This window comes from Brienomyrus brachyistius, chromosome 11 (genome assembly GCF_023856365.1).
Source record: "Brienomyrus brachyistius isolate T26 chromosome 11, BBRACH_0.4, whole genome shotgun sequence".
NCBI lineage: Eukaryota > Metazoa > Chordata > Actinopteri > Osteoglossiformes > Mormyridae > Brienomyrus > Brienomyrus brachyistius.
In genome coordinates, this window is record NC_064543.1 from 7,877,834 (window position 1) to 7,898,860 (window position 21,027).

Genomic DNA, 21,027 nt, shown 5'->3' on the forward strand with positions numbered 1-21,027 from the left:
TTTCTGTAATTTGCCATCCTTTGTAAATACAATTAAACATGGCAAGGTTCATTTTTAAAACCTTCTAATGATGCGCTTATTTCCAATTACGTTATAATTTCGCCGGCAGCTTCGAGTTTTTTAATGATCAACGAAGGCATGAGTCGTCATAGCTGGGGCGCGCGCACCGCCAGCTTCTCGGTGCGCGTGCCTGTAGATATAAAGCTACTAGACGAGACGCAGCATCGTGACTGTAAAAGCAATTCCCGACTGAGGCGTCTCTGACGGGAGCGCAGACAATTATCCTGGCCGCGTAAAATACGCTGTTGATGGTGTATTTAAATGATTTTATATATCCGGAATTTCAACACAACTCGCAGGCGTTTGACTGCTGATTTTCGGTTGCATTGTTGTGCTGGCTCTAGAAATCGTACATCTATGGCCGAGGTCGGAGGCGCCGTGCCTGGGAATGCCGTGCGCGCGCATGCTAACGCCGCTGCAGAGATCCGTTTGTCCACGGAGGGGAAGCGATAATCCGACTGTTTGTTGATACGGCACGGAGGCAAGACGACAGTAAGGTACATCCGAGTTTCGGGACGGGCAGCAGTCGAGCTGTCCAACATTTATCTACGTCGGCATGAAATAAAAGCGGAGAGGAGCCTGCTTTTTCGGCGAGCTTGCACCGTGACAGGCCAGAGACCGATGGGATTGCTCTCTAACAGCGCACCTAGATGGGGAGACGGGAAGGGTGGACGGGAGTCGGCGTTGTGAATTATTAAAGACCCACCTCCGGCTAGAAGAAGGGGAAAATGCATCTCCACCAGGTGCTGACCGGCGCGGTAAATCCCGGGGACAGCTGTTACTCGGTGGGAAGCGTCAGCGACATCCCGTTTACGGTAAGTGTTGTTTTTACCGTTCCGGGGGGGGTGATCGCTGCGAAGCGCAACACGACACGACCCGGCATCTGTGAGGCATCGGCTTGGCAAAGGTGTCCCCCTCCGCATATTCAGCCCAGCGTCACTCAGGCTCCTGTATGGCTGAGGTCTGCTGTTCGTGTTTGCCTTGTGGATGCTCAAGGTTATCGCAGCTCGGCTTGGGTTTGGTGCGGCTGGTGTGCGGATACTTAGTTGCATTAGCAATTCTGGGGCGAAGATCGGGTTCAGCAAATGACCTTTAACCAGCCGCCTGGTATAGTGGTGATGCCGGAGCGACGCGTTATGTTTAAGGGCCGTGCACTGAGGTGAGGGATTGGGGGGGGGGAGATGTCAGGTCCTCTTATCCAGTCCAATCCGATTCAACCCAGTCCCGTCATGTGAAGCACGGTTTTTTTGCTTTTTTGGGTTTTTTTGCGGCCTCCTCCCGATCGCCGGAGTGGGTGGGCATCTCACCTCATGTGTTTGCCTGCATGAAAATGATTCATGGCCCCGGGGGGGGGGGGGGGGGGCATGTCATTCTTAAAATACCCGAATCCACAGACGTCAGATGAGTTGGTGGGTGTCAGAGCAACATGGGTCGTCCTTGTCTATAATGTATCCTTCAGTCTTCATGGGTTATAAAGTTATTATTTTTAAATAACATATTATTCCTTTACACTTGTGGCCGGTAGTTTATTCATAGTTGTGGATTATTGAGTAGCATGCAGTACAGTAGGTTGATGGTTTATATTTTATCATTATTAAAAAATAACTGAGTCATGCATGTAATTAGCAAGCGGTATCACACCTTTATTTGCATTATGAAATGGATTATCAGTTTTGAATGTGATGTCTGATTTGTTTTGTCATATGAAGCTTTTGAAATGTGCTTGTCATTCAGTGAGCTGGAATTAAAAAAAAAAAAAAATGTTTGAGGGAGAAGTGAAAGTCTGAGAAACTGTCCTGAAAGCGCCAGGTTTTGCTGTGTCAGAGGATGCGGTGAGAATTGCAAATTCACCGCTTGAATTCCGGGATGCCGGCCCCGCAGGGACAGGATTTACGTGCGTCGATGAGCTTGAGTGGTTTGTCCTGTGCGGGGGCTGTTATGGGATTGGACAGAGCGCTGTCCTCATTAATTAAGACGGGGTGTTGGGTGACCGCTGCCCTCGCCATCTTCTCATTATCCCTGCTGCTGGTGACTCGTGCGACAGCAGTGTCCAGCTTTATGGAAGCTGACAGGGGCCTCACGGCTGGCTGCAGCTTGCTGTCGGTGGGGTTCATGACGTCCCAGACACGGTGCCTGAATGATGAGACCCTCGGTCCCTGACGTGGCATGCAGTAGGTTTAACGACCGAAGCTCTGCCATCCACTTTAGCAAGGTGTCGCTGCAACCAGTCGCAGTGCCGAAAGCCTTTCAAAGATTAAGGTGAGCTTTCCACTGCTGTCCCTTGAAACGTTTCCCTGGATCTTACTCCTAGCAGCCTTCTGTTTAATGTGTGACTGTCCAGCTGGTCCACGTATTCGGACATAGGAACGGCTCCGTGGAGTAAGGGCCTTTCCCCAGGGCGCTGTGAGAATCCTGGCAGATCTGGGCAATGCTGGTGGGCAGTGCTGGTGTTAAAGGTCAGGCCTGAGATGGGATATTTAAGTTGGGACACAGTTAGGCAAAAAAAAAAGCTTTGTCTTACATTATTTATGGAATTGAGGCAGGGAATGTCCAAAGCGAGGAATGTCTTAATTCTGTGGAAGTGACAATATGAGGTTTAACAGAAGGTAAGGCGTTGGTCTCTGAAATCAGACAAGCCCTGACACATTTTTCCCTGAAGTGGCTTTTTTCGTGGTTTAAGCACGTGCTCATTGTGGGAGGGAACCTGAATGCACATTAGCCATGGAAAATCTGCAGCTGATTCAACATGCAAATATGAGTTGAGTGTAGCAGCTTATTTATGCTTGATCCTGGTGGATTTTCGTGATTTTCAGCGTTTGTTGTCATGTTGAGCTTCTGATAAGCAAGGGAGCAAGTTGTTCGTATGCCGGAAGATTCCTGAAAAAAATACTTGTCTTGTGCAAAACACTGTAAATCCAAAGCAAAAGCACTTGTAAGTTATGCTGTCATCTGCCTGTCAGGTTTTGCCAGACTGGTGAGCTCCGGTCAGGGCTGGGTAGGTCACATGACACACGACACAGGAACAGAGTGGAGGTAGTATGCCAGCGGTCATAATTTAGGGGCCGCCATGCCCCTGAGGGTGTCCATCTGGCATTGATGCTCAGGGTTTATACAGAAATAAGCACAGTGTCGCCCTGGTTAGCAGCAAGAGAAGAGGCCAATGCAGAACTGTTTTGTCCACGTTAGACAGTAAAATGAGACCTGCGCCTTTAAGAGTGGGAAAGAAGCAGGTTGGTCGCTGATAGCCAAATTGTTTTTGTTTTTTTTGCCTGCTTCCCCATTCCTTAGCGACACGCACCAATAGAGTGAAAGATTTATGAGCTTATGAGCACGAAAAATATGGCGGGGATGGGATGAGCACAAGCCCCACCCATGACGGAGGTCATTCGGAGGTATTCTGGACGGCCGTCCTGCGTGTGACGGTGACCGGGCTTAATTCCCGCGATAATGTGCGGCGGCGATGACGAGATCCGCAGAGGCTCTCCCCGTCTCTGCCTCCGCACCCGGCGGTGCCGGAGAGGGACTCCGGTTGGGGAGGGGGAGGCTCACCCATGTGACGAGCACACGGCATGAAGTGCCGGATGGTTGCCGTGGCGGATGCTGTCGCCGGACCCGGCCGGCTGGCCGACTTGTCACGCAGTTTGCTGAGCGTACGCAGTGCTTCCCCGCTTCTCGTGTTTCCATGAATTAATCACGCCGCAGGCGCCTTCGCTCACGACGTTCTGCGGATTGGGTGACGGCAGGACTCTGCATCGTGCGCCGTCTTGGCTCGTTAGCGGTGTATTGGGGGGGGGGGGCACTCGCTGCGATGGAGAGGCTCACATCACGGTTGGGGCTGTAAGGAGGCTCACTGCCGTCCACGGCGCTGTGCACGACCTGTCACCCCCCCAGCCCCCCCCCCCCGGAAATCACGAACGTGTATCGATCCGAGCCTCGTCTAGACACTGACACAGGCCCGCGGGATACGCAAGGGCAGAGTGACAGAGCAGAACACGAAAACCTTCCGGCACGTGGCTGGCGGAGGGAGCCTTGGCAGAGGGCGGGGCATTATTATTGTGTCATCATCACCATCGTGTCATCATCATGCAAAAGCATGCCTTTATATGCCACATGCAGTTGTTTTTATGTGTTAATATTCCCCTTTCACTCTTTGCCGCAGGCCTATGGTTCTGGCTGTGACATCGTCATATTGGCCAGCGACTTTGAGTGTGTACAGATCGTCCCCGGAGCTCAGCATGGGAATATCCAAGTGGGCTGTGTGGAGTGCTCTCACCATCTGGGCAGAGTGAGTGCCTTCCCAGCAGATCTCAGCCTGCATTCCCCCCTCGCCCATGACCTCCCCCCCTGACCCGCTCCCTCTTTTCCAGATTGCCGCGTCCTACGGAAACACCGTGTGCATCTTTGAGCCGCTGGCCACGGCCCTGAATAAAAGGCACAGCGTGAGTGCAGCCTTGCGTTCCTCCTCCTTCCTCGGGCCCCGTTCTGGGCAGGCGTTGCCCTGTCGGCGTGGTTAATTACTGACGATCATTGACGCCTCATCAGATTCCTCGGCAGCCCATTGGTCGCTGGCCGTCTGAGTGACGGGGACAACGTGCTGTCACAACAAATGAAAATATTTGTTTTTGGGGGTGGGGGGAAAACAGCAGCTTGATGTGAAATCACGAGATGGCAGCTGATTGTTAGGCACCGGGGCAAAGTTCGGCTTTAAGTAATGATAAGTAAAAGTGATGCCCTGTGCTTTAATTAAAATGCTTTGTGTTTCTCAGAAAAAAGACTTTTTCTATAAGCAGTTGAAATGTATATGTTACCATGAGCCTGTTTTAGATGTTTAGATGTTTAAGCAGTTAGGATGGATGGATGGATGGATGGAAATATCAGTCATGTTTCCTAGCTCATTGCTACCTGATTTTCAGCATTACAACACCCATGCAGGCAGGAAGTCTGTTATCAGGATGTTGCCTGTTGATTTGAACAGTGTCCCCTATTTCTTTCTTAACAGCAACTAAACTATCAGTGGCAAAAGACGGGGCAGTTTTTCCTAAATGCCATGACCTACAACTTGGCGTGGGACCCACAAGGTAACAGATCTCCTTCCCAATCTTTGCTGGGCTTTTAATTGCATGAAGTGGAAGACCCACAGATAATTCCCTACACCGAGCTATGGAGGCCGTTTGAGTTTGGGTAAATGGAGGAGCTGATTCCGATAAAGACCCGCATTGGATGTTACTCATCACCCGCAGCCCTCATCTTTAATGGCATTCTGTGTTTAATGCACAAACCTGCCACCCTCAGGTAACCGGATCCTTGCTGCGACAGAATGCCTGCAGCTGTGGGCCCCACCCACCAGTGACACCCTCCTGGAGGAGGAGGATAGCCAGGTGGCGGAGGAGAAAATGCACCCGGTGCTTAATGACTGGAACTGTGTCTGGTACTGCAAGTGAGTGTCTTTGCTCTGGCCTTTATCATGATAAATGCTAATGAAAATAGCGCAGCAGACGGATTCTAAAGCCCCACAACGTGTTTGACTTTGTACCTGGTTAGGAAAACTAGGGCCCGAGGGCATTGGGGCATCCTGCTAATCAGGGGTAAATCTCTGGGTTACTAGTTACTGGATAGGTGACCTGGATCTCCTGGTGACTAGTTCCCAGTTAGGCGACCGGTCTCTGCTGGTTCACTCATTGCTGACTAGGTGACCTAGATCTCTTCCTCCTTACACTGTCTTCACCTCAGAGCTCATGTCCCACCTTAAAGTGCGCTGGTGTGTTTCTCACTGACTGAAACGTCAATATTCCTGTCATCTGGAGAAGATCATTAACCTCGCTGCAATCCTGTTTTTTTTTTTATTATTATTATTCTTCTTCTTCCTTCCCACTCGCTCTCCCGGACCCAAGGACGGCCGTGCCCGTGAACATAATGAAGTGGTCACCTGATGGGGAGTACTTCGCTACCGCCGGAAAGGTGCAGAGTTACAGCCGCCATAAGCAGGAATGGGAAAGGCAGAGCTTCACCACACACCTCTATTCTGCGCATTTCCCGCCCTGACCTTCACATTTAATGGAATGTAACGTATAAGAAACTCCATCTGTACGTTGTAAGACGGAGGTGTTTATAGAGAGGGGTTATATTTGCAGTTTTTACATTAATGGTATATTTGCTATGCGTGAGACATGATTGATTTGAAGCATGGTTATAAATCATTTCACTGGGAATTGTCACCTTCCAGTTAGACGTTTAGTGTATGAATGGTTTTGCGTGTTCTGCGACGCGTCCTTCAGCTGGGGAAATCGAGGTGTTTGCCTGGCGATATGTTGGCTTGGGACTGCGTTGCATCACCGCATCTCTCTCTCGTGCAGGACGACTGCCTGTTGAAGGTGTGGTATCCCACTACGGCCTGGAGGTCCGCCGTGGTGGTCCCGGACTTGCCCGACAGGAAGATGGCTGCTGTCCACTTCTCTTTTGTGTACCTGGCTCACCCTCGTGCCGTCACGGGCTTGTCTTGGAGGAAGACGAGCAAGTTCATGGCCAAGTAAGTCGCTTGAGAGTGTCAGGGTGCACAAAGCAAGTGTTGTTTCTGAGATGTGGAAAATACAGATTCTTTGGTATGTAATTTATATTCTAGCAGAAATGCCTCGTGGAATTATGGGAAATCTGCCAGCTGTCAAGTTAGAGTACAAGTAATATGAGTGCGTTTGGTGCTGTGAGGACTTGTCCTGTCCTGCCGAACACGGCCGGTGCCTCCCATTTTCGTGCATCGCCGCACAGGGGCTCGGTCTGCAACGTGCTGCTCACCTCGTGTCAGGACGGCATCTGCCGCCTGTGGTCGGAGACGCTGCTTCCGGAGGACAGCCTGCTGGGGGGGCACATCTCGGAGAACGCCACCAGCTTCAGCAGCAGCCTGCCCAACGCCGGGGGCCAGAAGGATAAGATCCAGCACGCTCTGGAGGTCGGCAGCACCGCTGACCACGTCTCTCACCGATGATTCGCTCCTGGTTCAGTTCGGTTCAGTTCTAATAGGCGTTTTTTTTGCGCTGTGACAGTCCATCCACCACCTGAAACACCTACGCCGAGGCCGCAGAAGATCCTCTGCCTTAGCAGCCCACACAGAGCTCCTGCCCAGCCAGCTAGGGTCGCACGAAGTCCACCGGCACATCTCTCACCATGCCAACGCTCTCTGCCACTTCCACATCTCCGCGAGCATCAATCCCAACACTGGTAACCAGAATGGGCTGTTTTATTTCTGGGGCGGTCCAGTAACATCAACACACGCGTCACTTATTGTGGGGGCCGTTTCATGGGTTAATGAGTCTCTCACGGTTTTGCACTGTGAGCCTCTACTTATTTGATGTTCCCTAATCGACACGCCACCTAATGTTGTTTGTCTGCCGTGCGTACGTTCTTCTCATCTTCAGACGTTCCATCAGTGTTGGCCGGGTCGGCCTTCTCTGCCGATGAGGCCAACGGTGGCTTTGTGGTCCATTGGCTAAACAACAAGGACCTGAGCTTCACCACCTCCATGGACCTCTTCATGCAGCAGCTCCGGAAGGTGTCCGAGCATCACCTGGAACAGGGCGCCTCCGAAGACATGGAGCAGGACACCCCCCAGGCCAAGTTTGATTTTGGTACGACCCATCCACACTATGATGTGGTCTGAAGGGGCTTGTTCACAGCTTGATAGCTAATGATGTTATAGGAGTGTATTTGAAAAATGCCCCATTTGATGTATCAAAATGTCTGATTCAGACCTCGATGAGATGTCCGACAAAGGTTCCTCTGAGCACGAGGAAGGGGAACTGGATGGGAGCACCAAGGCTTCCTCACCTGGGTCCAGCAGTAGCGCTCCATTACCTGCGGTGCTTCTGGACAGGAAGATGGAGGCTCTCAATCAGGAGTGGAACAAGAGTCCAGACATGCTTTTCACCATCCACCCTATTGATGGCTCCTTCCTGGTTTGGCATGTTAAGTACCTGGATGAGTACATCCCTGGGATTTTCAGGCAGGTCCAGGTATGATGCAGCTATGTATCTGTATATTGTGGTTTTTATTTGTGCAATGAGCAGACCCAATTTGATGGTGCGGATTGATGTTGTAGATGTTGACTTGTTTGAATTGACCACTACCTGTAATGAGTTGGACGGCATCTCTTGTTCTGCCATCAGGTGTCCTTCTCGTCCCGCATTCCCGTGGCATTTCCCACCGGTGACGCCAACTCCCTCAGCAAGAACATCATGATGTATGCCTGCACCTTCTCGGAGCTCGAGAGCAATGGTGCACTGGACCAAAATAGGCAGGCCAAACGCATCCCCGGCGGTCCCTCCGCCACGGGCTGCTCCCCGGCCCCCATCATCGGGCCAGCCGTCATGATGGTGTCCAAGCACGTCGATGGCTCCCTCAACCAGTGGGCAGTCACCTTCGCTGAGAGGTCGGCCTTTGCCTCAGTCATGACCGTGTCGCACAAGTTCCGCTACTGTGGGCACCGATTCCACCTGAACGACCAGGCGTGCCACACGGTGCTGCCCCTGCTGCTGACGTCTTCGCACCACAATGCCCTGCGCACGCCCACCACAGACAGCTCCTGGGACTCCGAGAAAGATCTGGACGTCCTTCCGGCCGTCAAGCCTGCGAAGGGTTTCCCCAGAAAACAGCTGAAGAATGCGGCTACGCGCACTTTCCACGACCCTGACGCCATCTACAGCGAGCTGATACTGTGGCGCGTAGACCACATCGGGCCGCTGTCCTGCACGGGCGGCGTGTCAGAGCTGGCCAGGATCAACTCGCTTCATACTTCCGCTTTCTCCAATGTGGCCTGGCTGCCTACGCTCATCCCCAGCACCGTCCTCGGTGAGCACGGCCTGTGTCCTGTTGTGGACCATGACGATTGTGAAATAAATATGTGGAGAGTGTGTGATTGTTGCAGGAGGCAGGCCTCTCCCTCAGTCATAACTCTATGGAGAGTATAAACAAGTTCATTCTATGTTAGGAGAGAGAGAGAAGGGGGAAGAGAGGGAGGGAGGGTGGTAGAGAGAGAGAGAGAGAGAGAGCAGGTGCTATGGCCCACTTCTTGCTTTTTGGTTTTGCTGATTTTAAGACTAAGCAGTTGTTGGTATGTCGCTTAGTTCACCTTTCTGACTCATGACAAAGGTGCCAATAATCATTTCATAATCTAGTCCCCACATCCTCTTTGCCACAAGCCTCCTTGACTGTAAATACTCTTTGTTTTGCACCCATAAAACTGTCACTATCAGGCACCTACTGCAATTCAGCGAGTGCCTGCTTTGTGGCCTCAGACGGGACCAATCTAAGGCTCTACCAAGCCGTGGTAGACGCACGCAAGCTACTTGACGAGCTGTCGGATCCCGAGACCTCCGTAAGTCCGCGGGGCTAGCCCCTACCTCCTCCTGTTCCTATTTGCTCACTCCTCCGAATCAACCACCCCCACCCACCTGTCCCCCACCCTCCAGAAGCTCGTCGGCGAGGTGTTCAACATTGTCAGCCAGCAGTCCACCGCCCGGCCCGGCTGCATCATTGAGCTTGACGCCATCACCAATCAGGTGAGTAGCTCCTCCGGCGTCCGCACTGGTGGGCTACCCTCCCCCCCCGCGGCGTCCTTCTGATGGTCTCCTGCTCTCCTCCACCCCAGTGCGGGTCCAACACCCAGCTGCTGCACGTCTTCCAGGAGGATTTCATTCTGGGGTACAAGCCTCATGACGATGATGCCCCTGACATGTACCCATGCTTTCCATCGTCCAACGGTACCAGCATAAAATTTTAATAGCTGAGAAAAAAAATCCATTTTGACAAATCGTTATTTCTGACGGCATGCTTTTTTGCGAGACAGGATACCTGCCCCCTCCTTTCTCAGAAAAGTTCTTCCTGGTGGTTATCGAGAAGGACGAAAACCGTGACTCGGTGCTACAGATGTGGCACCTGCATCTGAAGTCCATTCAGGCCTGCGTAGGTGCGTGTCCTGCATGCGTCTCTACTCATCCTGTGTGCTGCCGGTTGCAATATAAGGATGCATCTACACATTATGATGCATCGATTATTAAGGCTGCGATTTAGCTGCATCGATCTGTAATGTCGGAATCAATTATAATGGATATTTGGGATCTATATCCTTAAAGAGACTCCAGCTTTGAAGTTGTGCATTCTCACATTCACTTACTGCAGGTACATGTGCAAAGTAACAGCACTGTCATGGCAATTTCCAGAACATAAGTTGGCACAGGATGGGTCACACTCAAATAAGAAACTATACCGGATGATCTTTGTGCTTTTGGGAAAGTAACGACTGATTTGTGGCACAGAACGCGCACTCTAGTGGCTAAGAGTTTCTGCCACAGTGCTTTTTGGGAAATATAGCTTAAAAAAAATTTCTTTAGTGGCTACAGTAGCAATGGTCAAGCCTGTGAGGCGGCTAACTAGCTAGCGTAGAAAAAAGTAATGTTAGCCCTAGAGATGCACAATATATTGGTTAAAACATAACTATCGATCGATACTCATTAAAAATCAAGATTCTGGCATCGATCTAATGTGTCAGTCTTGGCAGATATTACCAGCCGATATTTAAACTTCATTAGTATTCAAAGTTGGCCACACGAGAGCTAAAGACACAACTTGGACACAAGGGATGATTACATTGGACTATCAGACATTTCCTGTAGTGGAGAATGAAGGATTTTATTGGCCAATTCACCTCTTATAAGAGGTCTCAACGTACAGGCCTGTGACATAATAATTTATTATTAAATCAAATGGAATCAAATTGTGGGAGAAATGAGGCATTTCCGATACATTTAATTGCTCTTTAAATCAAATTGTTGGCCCCAATTAATTCACACCCCTAGTTGCAGGCACTGCTCGTGTCATGGTTCGCCCGCCATTTGAGGCGTGATGGTGGACGTGTGGGTTTTTCGGCGATTTATGACACAGTGGGGCAGCGTGTGTTGCAGATGATCTGTCCCGGGGGTCTGACAAGGCCCCTCGCTTGCAAATCCCAGAGAATCCCAACGTCACTAAACTCCATTATCGCTTTCACTGTTGGACTCTCAGGTGCCATTTGTGACAGATTACAAATGGGCTTCTCTTATAAATAACACGGGAGAATGCCAGGCAGCCATGTGGTGACTCGAGTTTTAAAGGATACGATTAGTTTGTCTCAAGTCGTTGGAGCATTAGAGCATCATTCTACAAGAGTGTAATGTAGATTGTACCCTGAAATAAATCGTGCGAAGCCCCCGTGGTTAAATGGAAACATGAAACGACTTTCCTCTGAGGAAGTGGTTGTACTGGCAGCAGGACAGTCATGGAGGAGAGGAATCAGTGATGGATAGTTTCCTGCTAGTGGAGATGTTTAAGAATAAATGATCCAAATGTAAAATGAGCTGAAGACGCTGGTGGTTAGATTGTGCTGATGAAGACGGACAAGCACAGACAGATGCGTGTTTAAGGGGAGACGACCCTTTTTTTTTTCAGAAAACACCAAGCCCCAGACATTCCAGAACCAGCTGATGGTTCCCCAGCAGCAGGGCGTCATGGACTCCTCTCCGGAGACATCCCCTGGACAGAGTCCACTGCCCCGTTCCTCCTCTACTGCCAACCTGCAGTCCGCCAGCAAGCTGATCCTGGACTCCAGGCTGGTGTACAGCCAGCGGCTGGACCTGCCCGCCGGGGTGGAGGTCATCCGTACCACGCCCTCCGCAGGTCAGCTGGCATCTCCAATATGGGTGACGCCTTTACTAAACCAGGCAGAAATTCACATACGTTATGTGTCTTAAGTGGTGTCTTAATGACTTGTTTTTCTTTATATGGTCTTTGTTTACATGTATTGTGTCCAGGAACCCTGAACTAATTAAATCTTGTAAACAAAGGCTTGCGGGTGTTTTACTTACGCAATACTGTAATGAAGGCAGAAGGAGGCAGGACCGAGACATCTGATTGGTCCCACCGTTTCTAGTTGCTTAGATCCACTTCTGACAATATGATTGGTTATCTATCTAAACCAATTATTTTTCCTTCTGCCCTCAGAACATTTTTGTCTAAGTAAAGCTGTACAGAGCTTTGTTTTTTTTGTAAACTTGTGTCGAATAATTGGAGAGTCCACTGTGAAATAGAGTAGGAAGTGCTCATGGCCCTGAAAGGTTGGTGTCGCAGATGTACTCTCCTAAGATGCTGCTTTTTCGGTTTAAAGGGCACCTCAGCTCCTCGTCGATTTACCCGGTGTGTCTGGCTCCGTACCTGATTGTGACCGCCTGCTCAGACAGCCGCGTACGCTTCTGGCGCTGTGTCCCAGAGGCGAGCCCAGCGGCAGGGGAGCCCGAGGCGAGCCGCACGTACCGCTGGGAACCCTGGCTGCTCCTGAACGAGGAGGAGGACGACGACAGCGCCGTGTGCGTAACTGGCCGCCCTGTGGCTGTCAGTTGCTCGTACACAGGCCGCCTGGCGGTGGCCTTCAAGCAGCGAAGCGATGGCTGCGTACCCACAGAGTTCTCCATGCACGTGTCCATCTATGAGTGTGAGTCCACGGGCGGCTCCGAGTGGGTGCTGGAGCAGACCATCAACCTGGACGACTTTACCAGGGTAGGCAGCGTGTTGGGTCCCAAGGTCAGTGTGGACAGCAACCTGTTTGTGTACAGCAAGGCCGACCCGTACGCCTGCCGGGACATCCTTCAGAGCCCGAATATCAAACACTTTGTCCACCTGGACTGGCTGTCAAAGGAAGACGGATCCCACATCCTTACGGTGGGCGTGGGCTCTAATATACTCATGTACGGTCGCATCTCGGGCATCGTCAATGAGCAGCCAAGCGGCAAGGATGGCATGGCCGTCATCACACTGCCACTGGGCGGCAGCATCAAGCAGGGCGTCAAGTCCCGGTGGGTGCTGCTTCGCTCCGTGGACCTGGTGTCCTCCGTGGACGGCACACCCTCGCTGCCCGTCTCTCTGTCCTGGGTGCGAGATGGCATCCTGGTTGTGGGCATGGACTGTGAGATGCATGTCTATGCCCAGTGGAGGCAAGACAAGAAGCCCAGCGATGCAGAGGAAGACAGCCCGTCGGACAGCATCTTCACCGGGCCCGAGGCCCGATCCAGGTCCAGGAGCGTTGTGGAGGGCAGCGCGGGCATTGACGATGCTTTCCGGACGCCCGCCGTCATCCAGGACGGGGGTCTTTTTGAGGCTGCCCACGCACTGTCTCCTACGCTGCCCCAGTACCACCCCACCCAGCTCCTGGAGCTGATGGACCTCGGGAAAGTGCGTCGCGCCAAGGCCATCTTGTCCCACCTCGTCAAGTGTATCGCGGGGGAGGTGGCGGTGGTGAGGGACGTGGAGGCAGGAGAGGGCGGGACCAGACGCCACCTGTCCCGCACCATCAGCGTCAGCGGCAGCACAGCCAAGGACATCATTCTTGCTGGCCGGGAGGGGGGGCGTGACTACACGGAGATTAGTTCCATTCCTCCGCTGCCCCTGTACGCCCTGCTCTCCGCCGACCTAGACACCTCCTATAAGAGCGTCGAGGAGGCTGCCAAAGGTGCCAAGGGCTCCGACGGCGATGCCCAGAAAGCACCCGAGGACCAATACGCTGACCTGTTCCAGGTGCCTGCTGTCACCACCGATGACTTTGTTAGTTTTGCATCCGAGAAGAAGGAAAAGTCTAGGGTCATCAACCTGTCCCAGTATGGCCCAACCTACTTCGGGCCGGAACATGCCCAGGTACTGTCCAGCCACCTGATGCATTCCAGCCTGCCGGGCCTCACCCCTCTGGAGCAGATGTTCCTAGTGGGGCTGGCGGACACTGTGGCCACCACCAGCGCCGAAGTCAGCGGCACCTCGGACAAGCGGTATGCCGGTGAGTTTGGAGCCGCAAACTGCTGCTTTGCTTTGCTAGACGGCGAGAATTTGAGCGCTTTGGGTTCCCGAACTCCCTGGCCTCAAAGTGACACACTGTTGGCAGGAGACCTGGAACCTGAATGACATTCCAGCTACTGAGGCAGCCAAGATGCCACATTGCTGCAGAAACAGACCAAGGGTTTTATCGGGAAGGGGGACCTGTGCCTCCGGGCCTTTTAGGTAGCCTAGCCCAATTTCTGGCATGAGCCGTAACGTTAAATAAGGTTACCGTGATTACCTTGGCCCTAGAACATGGTGTCCTGTCTGCTGATGCAGGATTGTAATGTTCAGACATCCCAGCCTTCAGACGCTGCTATCTCGGTACAAACCCAGTGCTTCGTTTGCTGAATGAGGTGATTTGTAGCAGCGATTAGGACTCTGGTCCAATACGACCGGAGATTGGGTTTGACCCTGGGGAGGCGGCCAGCGTTATGGGTTCAAGAGTCGTCCTGAGCCTCCCTTTCCATGCGTTTGACGCGCAGGCGCCGAGGCCCTGGATGAGTGCGGTCTGCGGTACCTGTTAGCCATGCGGCTGCACACCTGCCTGCTGACGTCCCTCCCGCCTCTCTACAGGATGCAGCTTCTACACCAAGGTAGGAAAGATGGATTTTTCATATGTATTTTTCTGGCGTTCGTCGATCCGCCAAAGAAAGAATGCCGTTCAGTCCATTCAGTTATATTTGAGAGAAGCTCGATGTTTCTATGGCCTGTATCTCCAAAACTAGGTAACTCCCAGCAGAACAACCTAGATGGATAGATAGCCACAAATCCTCCTTTTCAGTTTTGGGGCGAACTGTCTTTTTAAGTGTACATGATTTAGAAAAGGGTCCATCCAGCCTGAATCTGTGCTTGTGTATGTGTGGGCGGGTGTGTATGCAGGTCTGTCCACGTGCCACTTCGCCTGGGCCTTCCACTCGGAAGCGGAGGAGGAGCTCCTGAACATGATCCCTGCCATGCAGAGGGGCGACCCCCAGTGGTCAGAGCTGCGCGCTGTGGGCGTGGGCTGGTGGATTCGCAACATCAACACCCTGCGCAGGATGGTGGAGAAGGTCCGCAGCCCCCTTCTGATGCACCCTCACATAGCACACCATTTCACTGCTTCTCTCACCTATTATTCTGTAAAGCAAAATGCACACTTTGCTGTGGCCCACTTCCTCGTTATCGCACTGCAGGTGGGCAAGGCTGCATTCCAGCGGAACAACGATCCCTTGGACGCTGCTATTTTTTACTTGGCCATGAAGAAGAAGGCCGTCTTGTGGGGCTTGTTCAGGTATGGACCTCAATTTGTGTGGCTGATAATTGAAAGTCAACCAGGTTGCTTAGTTCTGTGCGGCCAGGTGAGGGTCACACACCCATGTCTCGCCCTCCAGGTCCCAGCACGATGAGAAGATGACCCAGTTCTTCAGTCACAACTTTGCGGAGGACCGGTGGCGAAAGGCGGCCCTGAAGAACGCCTTCTCACTGCTTGGCAAGCAGCGTTTCGAGCAGTCCGCCGCCTTCTTCCTTCTGGCCGGCTCACTGAAAGATGCCATTGAGGTGAGAAGGGCAAGCGTGCCAGGAAGTCCTGTAATAGTGGGCTATCAGCAAGTCCTGCACCCTGACACGCCGTACCAGGCTCATTTGAAAGCCCCAAATTCTGGCCTCTCCTAGGTTTGCCTGGAGAAGATGGAGGATATCCAGCTGGCCATGGTCGTAGCCCGTCTGTACGAGTCTGACTTCGAGAGTTCCTCAACCTGCAAGGGCATTTTGTACGAGAGGGTCCTTGGCTGCCAGAGAGATGGTTCTGGGTTCTCCTCCACCAAGCTACACCCCGACCCGTTTCTGCGAAGCATAGCATTCTGGATCATGAAGGACTACACAAGAGCCCTGGACACACTGCTGGAGCAGGTTCCAAAGGAGGGCGACGAAAACCAGGGTAAGCAGCACCTCAGCACCATGTAACGTAGGAGAACTAAATGCCATCCTTCCACCTTCCAACCACTTATCTAGTATAGGGAACCAGTGAGCCTGGCGCTTATCCTAGAAAGCACTGGAACAGGGCAGGAGACACACTGACACTGCCAGTCCGTCACAAGGGCACAGACCTCCCCAATGGGCAATTTAGAGATTCCACCATGAGACACTGTGCTCCACTGATCATGTTACATTTTGCACCATTTCTTGTAGCTCTTATAGCTTTTTTTTTTTTGGCTCTCATTCCTACCCAACACTCAGAATTCACACCTCCTCTGCTCTCCCTCCTCTCAGACGTGTTGGTGAAGTCCTGCAACCCTGTGGTCTTCAGCTTCTATAACTACCTTCGCACGCATCCTCTGCTGATTCGGCGCCATTTCGCCTCCCCCGAAGGCACCGTGGCCACTGTGGGCTTGACCTCCGAGAAGAGCGTCGTGGATGAAATCAACCTCATTGAGCGGAAGCTGTTCTTCACCACAGCCAACGCCCATTTCAAAGTGGGCTGCCCTGTGCTGGCCCTGGAAGTGCTCTCGAAAATCCCCAAAGTGACCAAGAAGGCGGGGTCCTCCCTCAGTAAAGGAGCATCCACGGTGAACGTCAGCTCTGCCCAGGCCAAGGAGAACGGCGGAAAATCCAGCGAGGAGGACTGGTCTACGCCTGCTTCTGCAGCCCACGGCTTAGACTGGGGGAGCGGTCTCGATACCTCGGCTAGCCTGGACTGGAGCCAGCCATCGGCTGTGGTCGAGGATAAGGGTCTGCAGTTGGATTGGGGGGACGACAAGGATGACGAGGATGAGGATGAGGATGGCCTAATGATGAAGCCAAAGGCTGAGAAGAGCGCTGATGAGTCCAAGGTGACGCAGGCGATGAGGCCCCCCAGCCTTCAGCGGGAAGACTTAGCCGGGGAGTCTGAGGTGGATGTTATCGCGGAGCAGCTAAAGTTCCGAGCATGCCTGAAGATCCTGATGACAGAGCTGCGGACTCTGGCCACAGGCTACGAGGTGGACGGCGGCAAGCTGCGCTTCCAGCTCTACAGCTGGCTGGAGAAGGAGATTGGTGCCATGCACCGTATCTGCAACTATAAGGTCGAGGCGTCCAGTGAGCTGGAGAAAGTGCGGGAGGGCGAGGGGGTGGAGCCCGAGGAGGCGGCGGAGCGGATCGACGCGGGCGCCTACGAGCGCCACCAGCTGGAGCGACGCCGGCTGCAGGCTAAGCAGCAGCACGCCGAGAGACGCAAGGCCTGGCTGCAGAAGAACCAGGCGCTGCTCCGCATCTTCCTCAGCTACTGCAGCCTGCACGGGGCCAAGGGCGGAGGAGTCACCTCCGTCAGGATGGAGCTTTTGTTCCTGCTGCAGGAGTCCCAGCAGGTCAGCATCACCCTAACAAGACCTGCAGTTTAGCTGTGAGCTAGATTTGCTGTTCTACTCAAGTTGATTTAGTTGTTTTGCTTAACGAGTTGGGAGGACCCTGTCACTGGGTGATTAATCATGATGAATTTTTGTTCTCCGCCTTTTGATGCTTTGGTGTTTGTCCCTTGCAAGCTCGCATCTCTCAACCCTCACACTGCTGTTTGGATTTGCCTTGGTGTTAGGAGACCACGGTGAAGCAGCTACAGTCGCCCCTGCCATTGCCCACCACGCTGCCCCTGCTCTCGGCCAGCATTGCTCCCACCAAGACGGTCATCGCCAACCCCGTGCTGCACCTCTGCAACCACATCCACGACATCCTGTACACTGTGGCGCAGATGGATATGCCTCCACACCCCGACGTCTCCGACGACCGGGTTAGCCTCCCCCCTTCTCCAGGGGGGTCGTGCCAGCCCTCCCGTCCTTCACGGTGGAGGCATCGCATGGGAAGCAGGAGAGACTGGGGATGGAGCGTGTTTGCCTGTCTTGCTAACTGTGGTGCTAACCGTTGCAGGTTAATGCGCTGCACACCCTGGCGGCCTCCCTATCTGCCTGCGTCTATCAGGCACTGTGTGACAGCCACAGTTACAGGTACTACCGAGTCTGCCAGTGGCGGTTACTGGGGCAAAGCCTGAAATGACACCAGGTTTGATGTCACAAAGGCTGACGGAGAGTTAGGCCCTGCTCGGGTTGCTATATGACCGCATTGTGCTGAAAAGTCCAGTTAAAAATAGATTGCGGCTTCTAAGGATTGCGAGATTCCTGCACTCGCGTTTTGCTCTCATGCATGCATGGAAATTCATGCTTCTCGCAGACCATAGTTGAGTATTGATTTGTTTTTCTTGATCCTGAAATTGTTTTGCCAGATTTTGTGCTTTACCCTCAGAAATCGGAACGCCGAGTGACCCTCTTGCGCTCTGCTAATTGTTTGTTTGTGTGTGTGTGTGTGTGTGTGTGTGTGTTTGTCCTTGCAGCAGCCAGACGGAGGCCAACCAGTTCACGGGGATGGTGTACCAGGGCCTGCTGCTGAGCGACAGGCGACGGCTTCGTACCGAGAGCATTGAGGAGCACGCCACACCCAACTCTCCCCCCGCCCAGTGGCCGGGTGCGTGGTGATCTGCCGCTGTAGGGGTTTAGGTCTCCTACCGGGAATGTGGGTGGTTGAAGTCCTGCGTTTTTGGTGATATTATTATTTCATGTATTTTTCCAATAGACCAAATTTTTTTAAAGATTGATTGACTGATTGATCTCCGGCACCTCCTTCTGTTGGAGGGTAATCTGATCTGGAAATATGCTTCTTATATTGGTGGAAATTTCCAAAGGCTGACTGCCGTGCTCATAATCCTGCGGCCCTCCGACCCTGTATCTCGTCCCCTGCAGGCGTGTCGTCCCTGATCAACCTGCTGGCATCAGCGCAGGGCGAAGAGCAGCCGCGGCTGAACGTGATGCTCTGCGAGGCGGTGGTGGCTGTATACCTCAGCCTGCTCATTCACGGCCTGGGAACGCACTCGGCCAACGAGCTCTTCCGCCTGGCCGCGCACCCGCTCAACAACCGCATGTGGGCTGCAGTCTTTGGGGGCGGAGCCAAACTCATCATCAAGCCCAAGAGGCCCCCGGACCCCGCCCCAGGTACTGTGACTACCTCGCCTCGCGCCGTGTGCCATCGTCAATGAGAGCAAGAAGGTCTACCGCCAACCGCTTCTTGGGACCTTACTGAAGTTTGGTCCTGGTCTGCCTCCGACAGCTGTGTCTAAGGGGGCTGGTAGGGAAGGAGTACAGATTGTTCCGGGGCCTCACGAGCCCGAGCACGCCTCGCCTCTCGATGTCCCCGACATCGCAGAGGAAGTCACACCCCAGGCCAGCTGTGAGTAACTGGCAGGCGGATTTGCAGTGCGGTTGCCGTGGGAACGGTTCGTTTGACTTCCCCATTTTCTGTACGAGATTCTGCTTTTATTCCCCGCAAGAAGATTTTTTTGAGACACATTTTTTTGGAGTGGGGGGGAACAATGCATGTGTTTGCGTGTGTGTGTCCCATGTGCCAACTGTCGGTGTGACTGTGCGTGTCATTTTTTTTCATTTTTGTTTTTGTTTTGTTTTAAACCATTCTCATGCGTCAACAACACAGCCACTAATATTAATTTGGAGTCTGAGGAAGAAGATTGCGCAGAGCCTGACTCAGGTACGCGCGCCCCCAACTCCCAGCTCCTGCTGTTTCTGCCGTGACTGTAGAGTAGAGCTTGACACGGGTGTAGATCAGACCCCCTCCTCTAGGTAGCGTGAATGATGACTCCCATCCCTTTGAGCTGGTCTGTGTTCCAGTTTCTCCTGACCACATGCAGTGTTAACGCTAGCCATGATCATTTTGTGGTGTTAAGGAGTACCTACGGTGACTGAACACATGATGAGTTACGATAAACAAAATAATGCGGAGAGCCAGGATCTATCCATCTGTATGTCTGTGCCTATTTTACTTTGAGTACATTTTAAGAATAAAGTTGCATTTTACAAATTGTCAGGGTTTTAAAGCCTTGTAGCTTTTACCACATCTCTGTATCCCTTTGAACATACCCTGCTCTGGGATTCTATACTCTCATTCCTCATGTTTTACGCACAGTGTGGTTGTAAGCTGACTTCTCAGTCCTTGTTTCTGCTAGTCCTGTTCCCTTCCTCTGTGTCCTACAACCACAAAGGGTCCTTTTTAAAGTGCAGGGGATGGATGACCTATGAGAGCTTGGGGGGGGGGCATTGCGCTGTCCTCCTGCGAGGTCGGCGGCAGCGGCACCATCCCCCTGTTCACGTGACGTACCTACACTGGGGGCTCAGCACCATCGTTGGCCTAATGAGATCTCACTGGGTGCAGCCTGGGCTCTCGTGAGGGCGTCATACATATAATATTTATGAAAAGTACGTTCTGTCCTGTTGGAGGTGCTGACTTCACTCTTCGTGCCAAATCGGATGGCATGTCATCCACACTGAGGAGGATTTAAGGGGCGTAGCATTTTAAGCCGTTCTGGCGATTTTTTTTTAATTTTTTTCCATCCACTCTACTTGCTGTTGGATTTACTGGCACTGTTCCCGTTCCGCTTGTTTCTGTCCTACCTGTGCTGTCGTTGGCTGAGCTGTCACTCTGTTTGTCTGTGTCAGTCGCAGCGGTTCCTGACATCGTGACCCCGGATAACCGTAAAGGTTTGTGGATGCCCGTTTTGCGTGTGCATTGCTCTGTGTGTCTTGTCTGCCTGGCCTGGGGAGGGGTGGGGTGAATCGGGAAGAGGAGCGAGATCCCAGTGGAATGTGGTTCTTCTCTGCGCACTGCCAGGTGGCTGCTGGAGTGGCATGCTTGAATAATTTTCATCCTTGCACATCATGGCCGACACGCTTCTCAGCAGGGGAGTTGCTGATCATGTCTTACTCGGGATGCAAGTGCTTCCTCCTTCCAGTTCCTCTTGGGTTTCTGATCGTGGCGAAAGGTCTTTGTTCTCAAAACCTTTTTAAATGGTCACGCTTGCAAGCTGATTGTTCCTTCAAGATGCAGACATGAATATATAATCTGCAGCTTCTGTCTCTAAAGGAGAGCCCCTGTGAGACTCCTATATCTGAAGTTTTGAATATCATTCAGTTTTGTCCTCCGTCTGACAGAAAATGTCAGATTAGCCACTGCAGCTTTCACTGCAGTCCTCGAAGCAGAGAGCGCACCTCTCCAGCACACGTAGGTCCATCGATGAGC

The 21,027-nt window shown here is 52.5% G+C and overlaps 1 protein-coding gene across 4 annotated transcripts in view; it reads left to right on the forward strand.

The window, feature by feature from the left end:
• The first annotated feature begins 221 nt into the window (after positions 1-221).
• The window catches only part of dmxl2 (Dmx-like 2), a 29,891-nt gene continuing 9,085 nt past the window's right edge, over positions 222-21,027 (forward strand). For 2 of the 4 annotated variants that reach the window (XM_049030673.1, XM_049030676.1), the window contains exons 1-29: positions 222-875; positions 4,220-4,345; positions 4,428-4,499; positions 5,060-5,138; positions 5,353-5,497; positions 5,952-6,018; positions 6,414-6,586; positions 6,823-7,003; positions 7,098-7,272; positions 7,470-7,679; positions 7,801-8,063; positions 8,217-8,898; positions 9,303-9,424; positions 9,519-9,608; positions 9,698-9,809; positions 9,896-10,015; positions 11,533-11,760; positions 12,248-13,903; positions 14,427-14,537; positions 14,824-14,993; positions 15,117-15,214; positions 15,315-15,480; positions 15,595-15,859; positions 16,192-17,264; positions 17,489-17,680; positions 17,818-17,894; positions 18,278-18,408; positions 18,684-18,932; positions 20,448-20,489. In XM_049030673.1, coding sequence (XP_048886630.1) covers positions 789-875; positions 4,220-4,345; positions 4,428-4,499; positions 5,060-5,138; positions 5,353-5,497; positions 5,952-6,018; positions 6,414-6,586; positions 6,823-7,003; positions 7,098-7,272; positions 7,470-7,679; positions 7,801-8,063; positions 8,217-8,898; positions 9,303-9,424; positions 9,519-9,608; positions 9,698-9,809; positions 9,896-10,015; positions 11,533-11,760; positions 12,248-13,903; positions 14,427-14,537; positions 14,824-14,993; positions 15,117-15,214; positions 15,315-15,480; positions 15,595-15,859; positions 16,192-17,264; positions 17,489-17,680; positions 17,818-17,894; positions 18,278-18,408; positions 18,684-18,932; positions 20,448-20,489 — 7,162 coding nt within the window. In that variant the 5' untranslated portion in view covers positions 222-788. The remainder of the gene's footprint in view (positions 876-4,219; positions 4,346-4,427; positions 4,500-5,059; positions 5,139-5,352; positions 5,498-5,951; positions 6,019-6,413; positions 6,587-6,822; positions 7,004-7,097; positions 7,273-7,469; positions 7,680-7,800; positions 8,064-8,216; positions 8,899-9,302; positions 9,425-9,518; positions 9,609-9,697; positions 9,810-9,895; positions 10,016-11,532; positions 11,761-12,247; positions 13,904-14,426; positions 14,538-14,823; positions 14,994-15,116; positions 15,215-15,314; positions 15,481-15,594; positions 15,860-16,191; positions 17,265-17,488; positions 17,681-17,817; positions 17,895-18,277; positions 18,409-18,683; positions 18,933-20,447; positions 20,490-21,027) is intronic. The other 2 variants (XM_049030677.1, XM_049030674.1) reach the window with 2 other exon arrangements.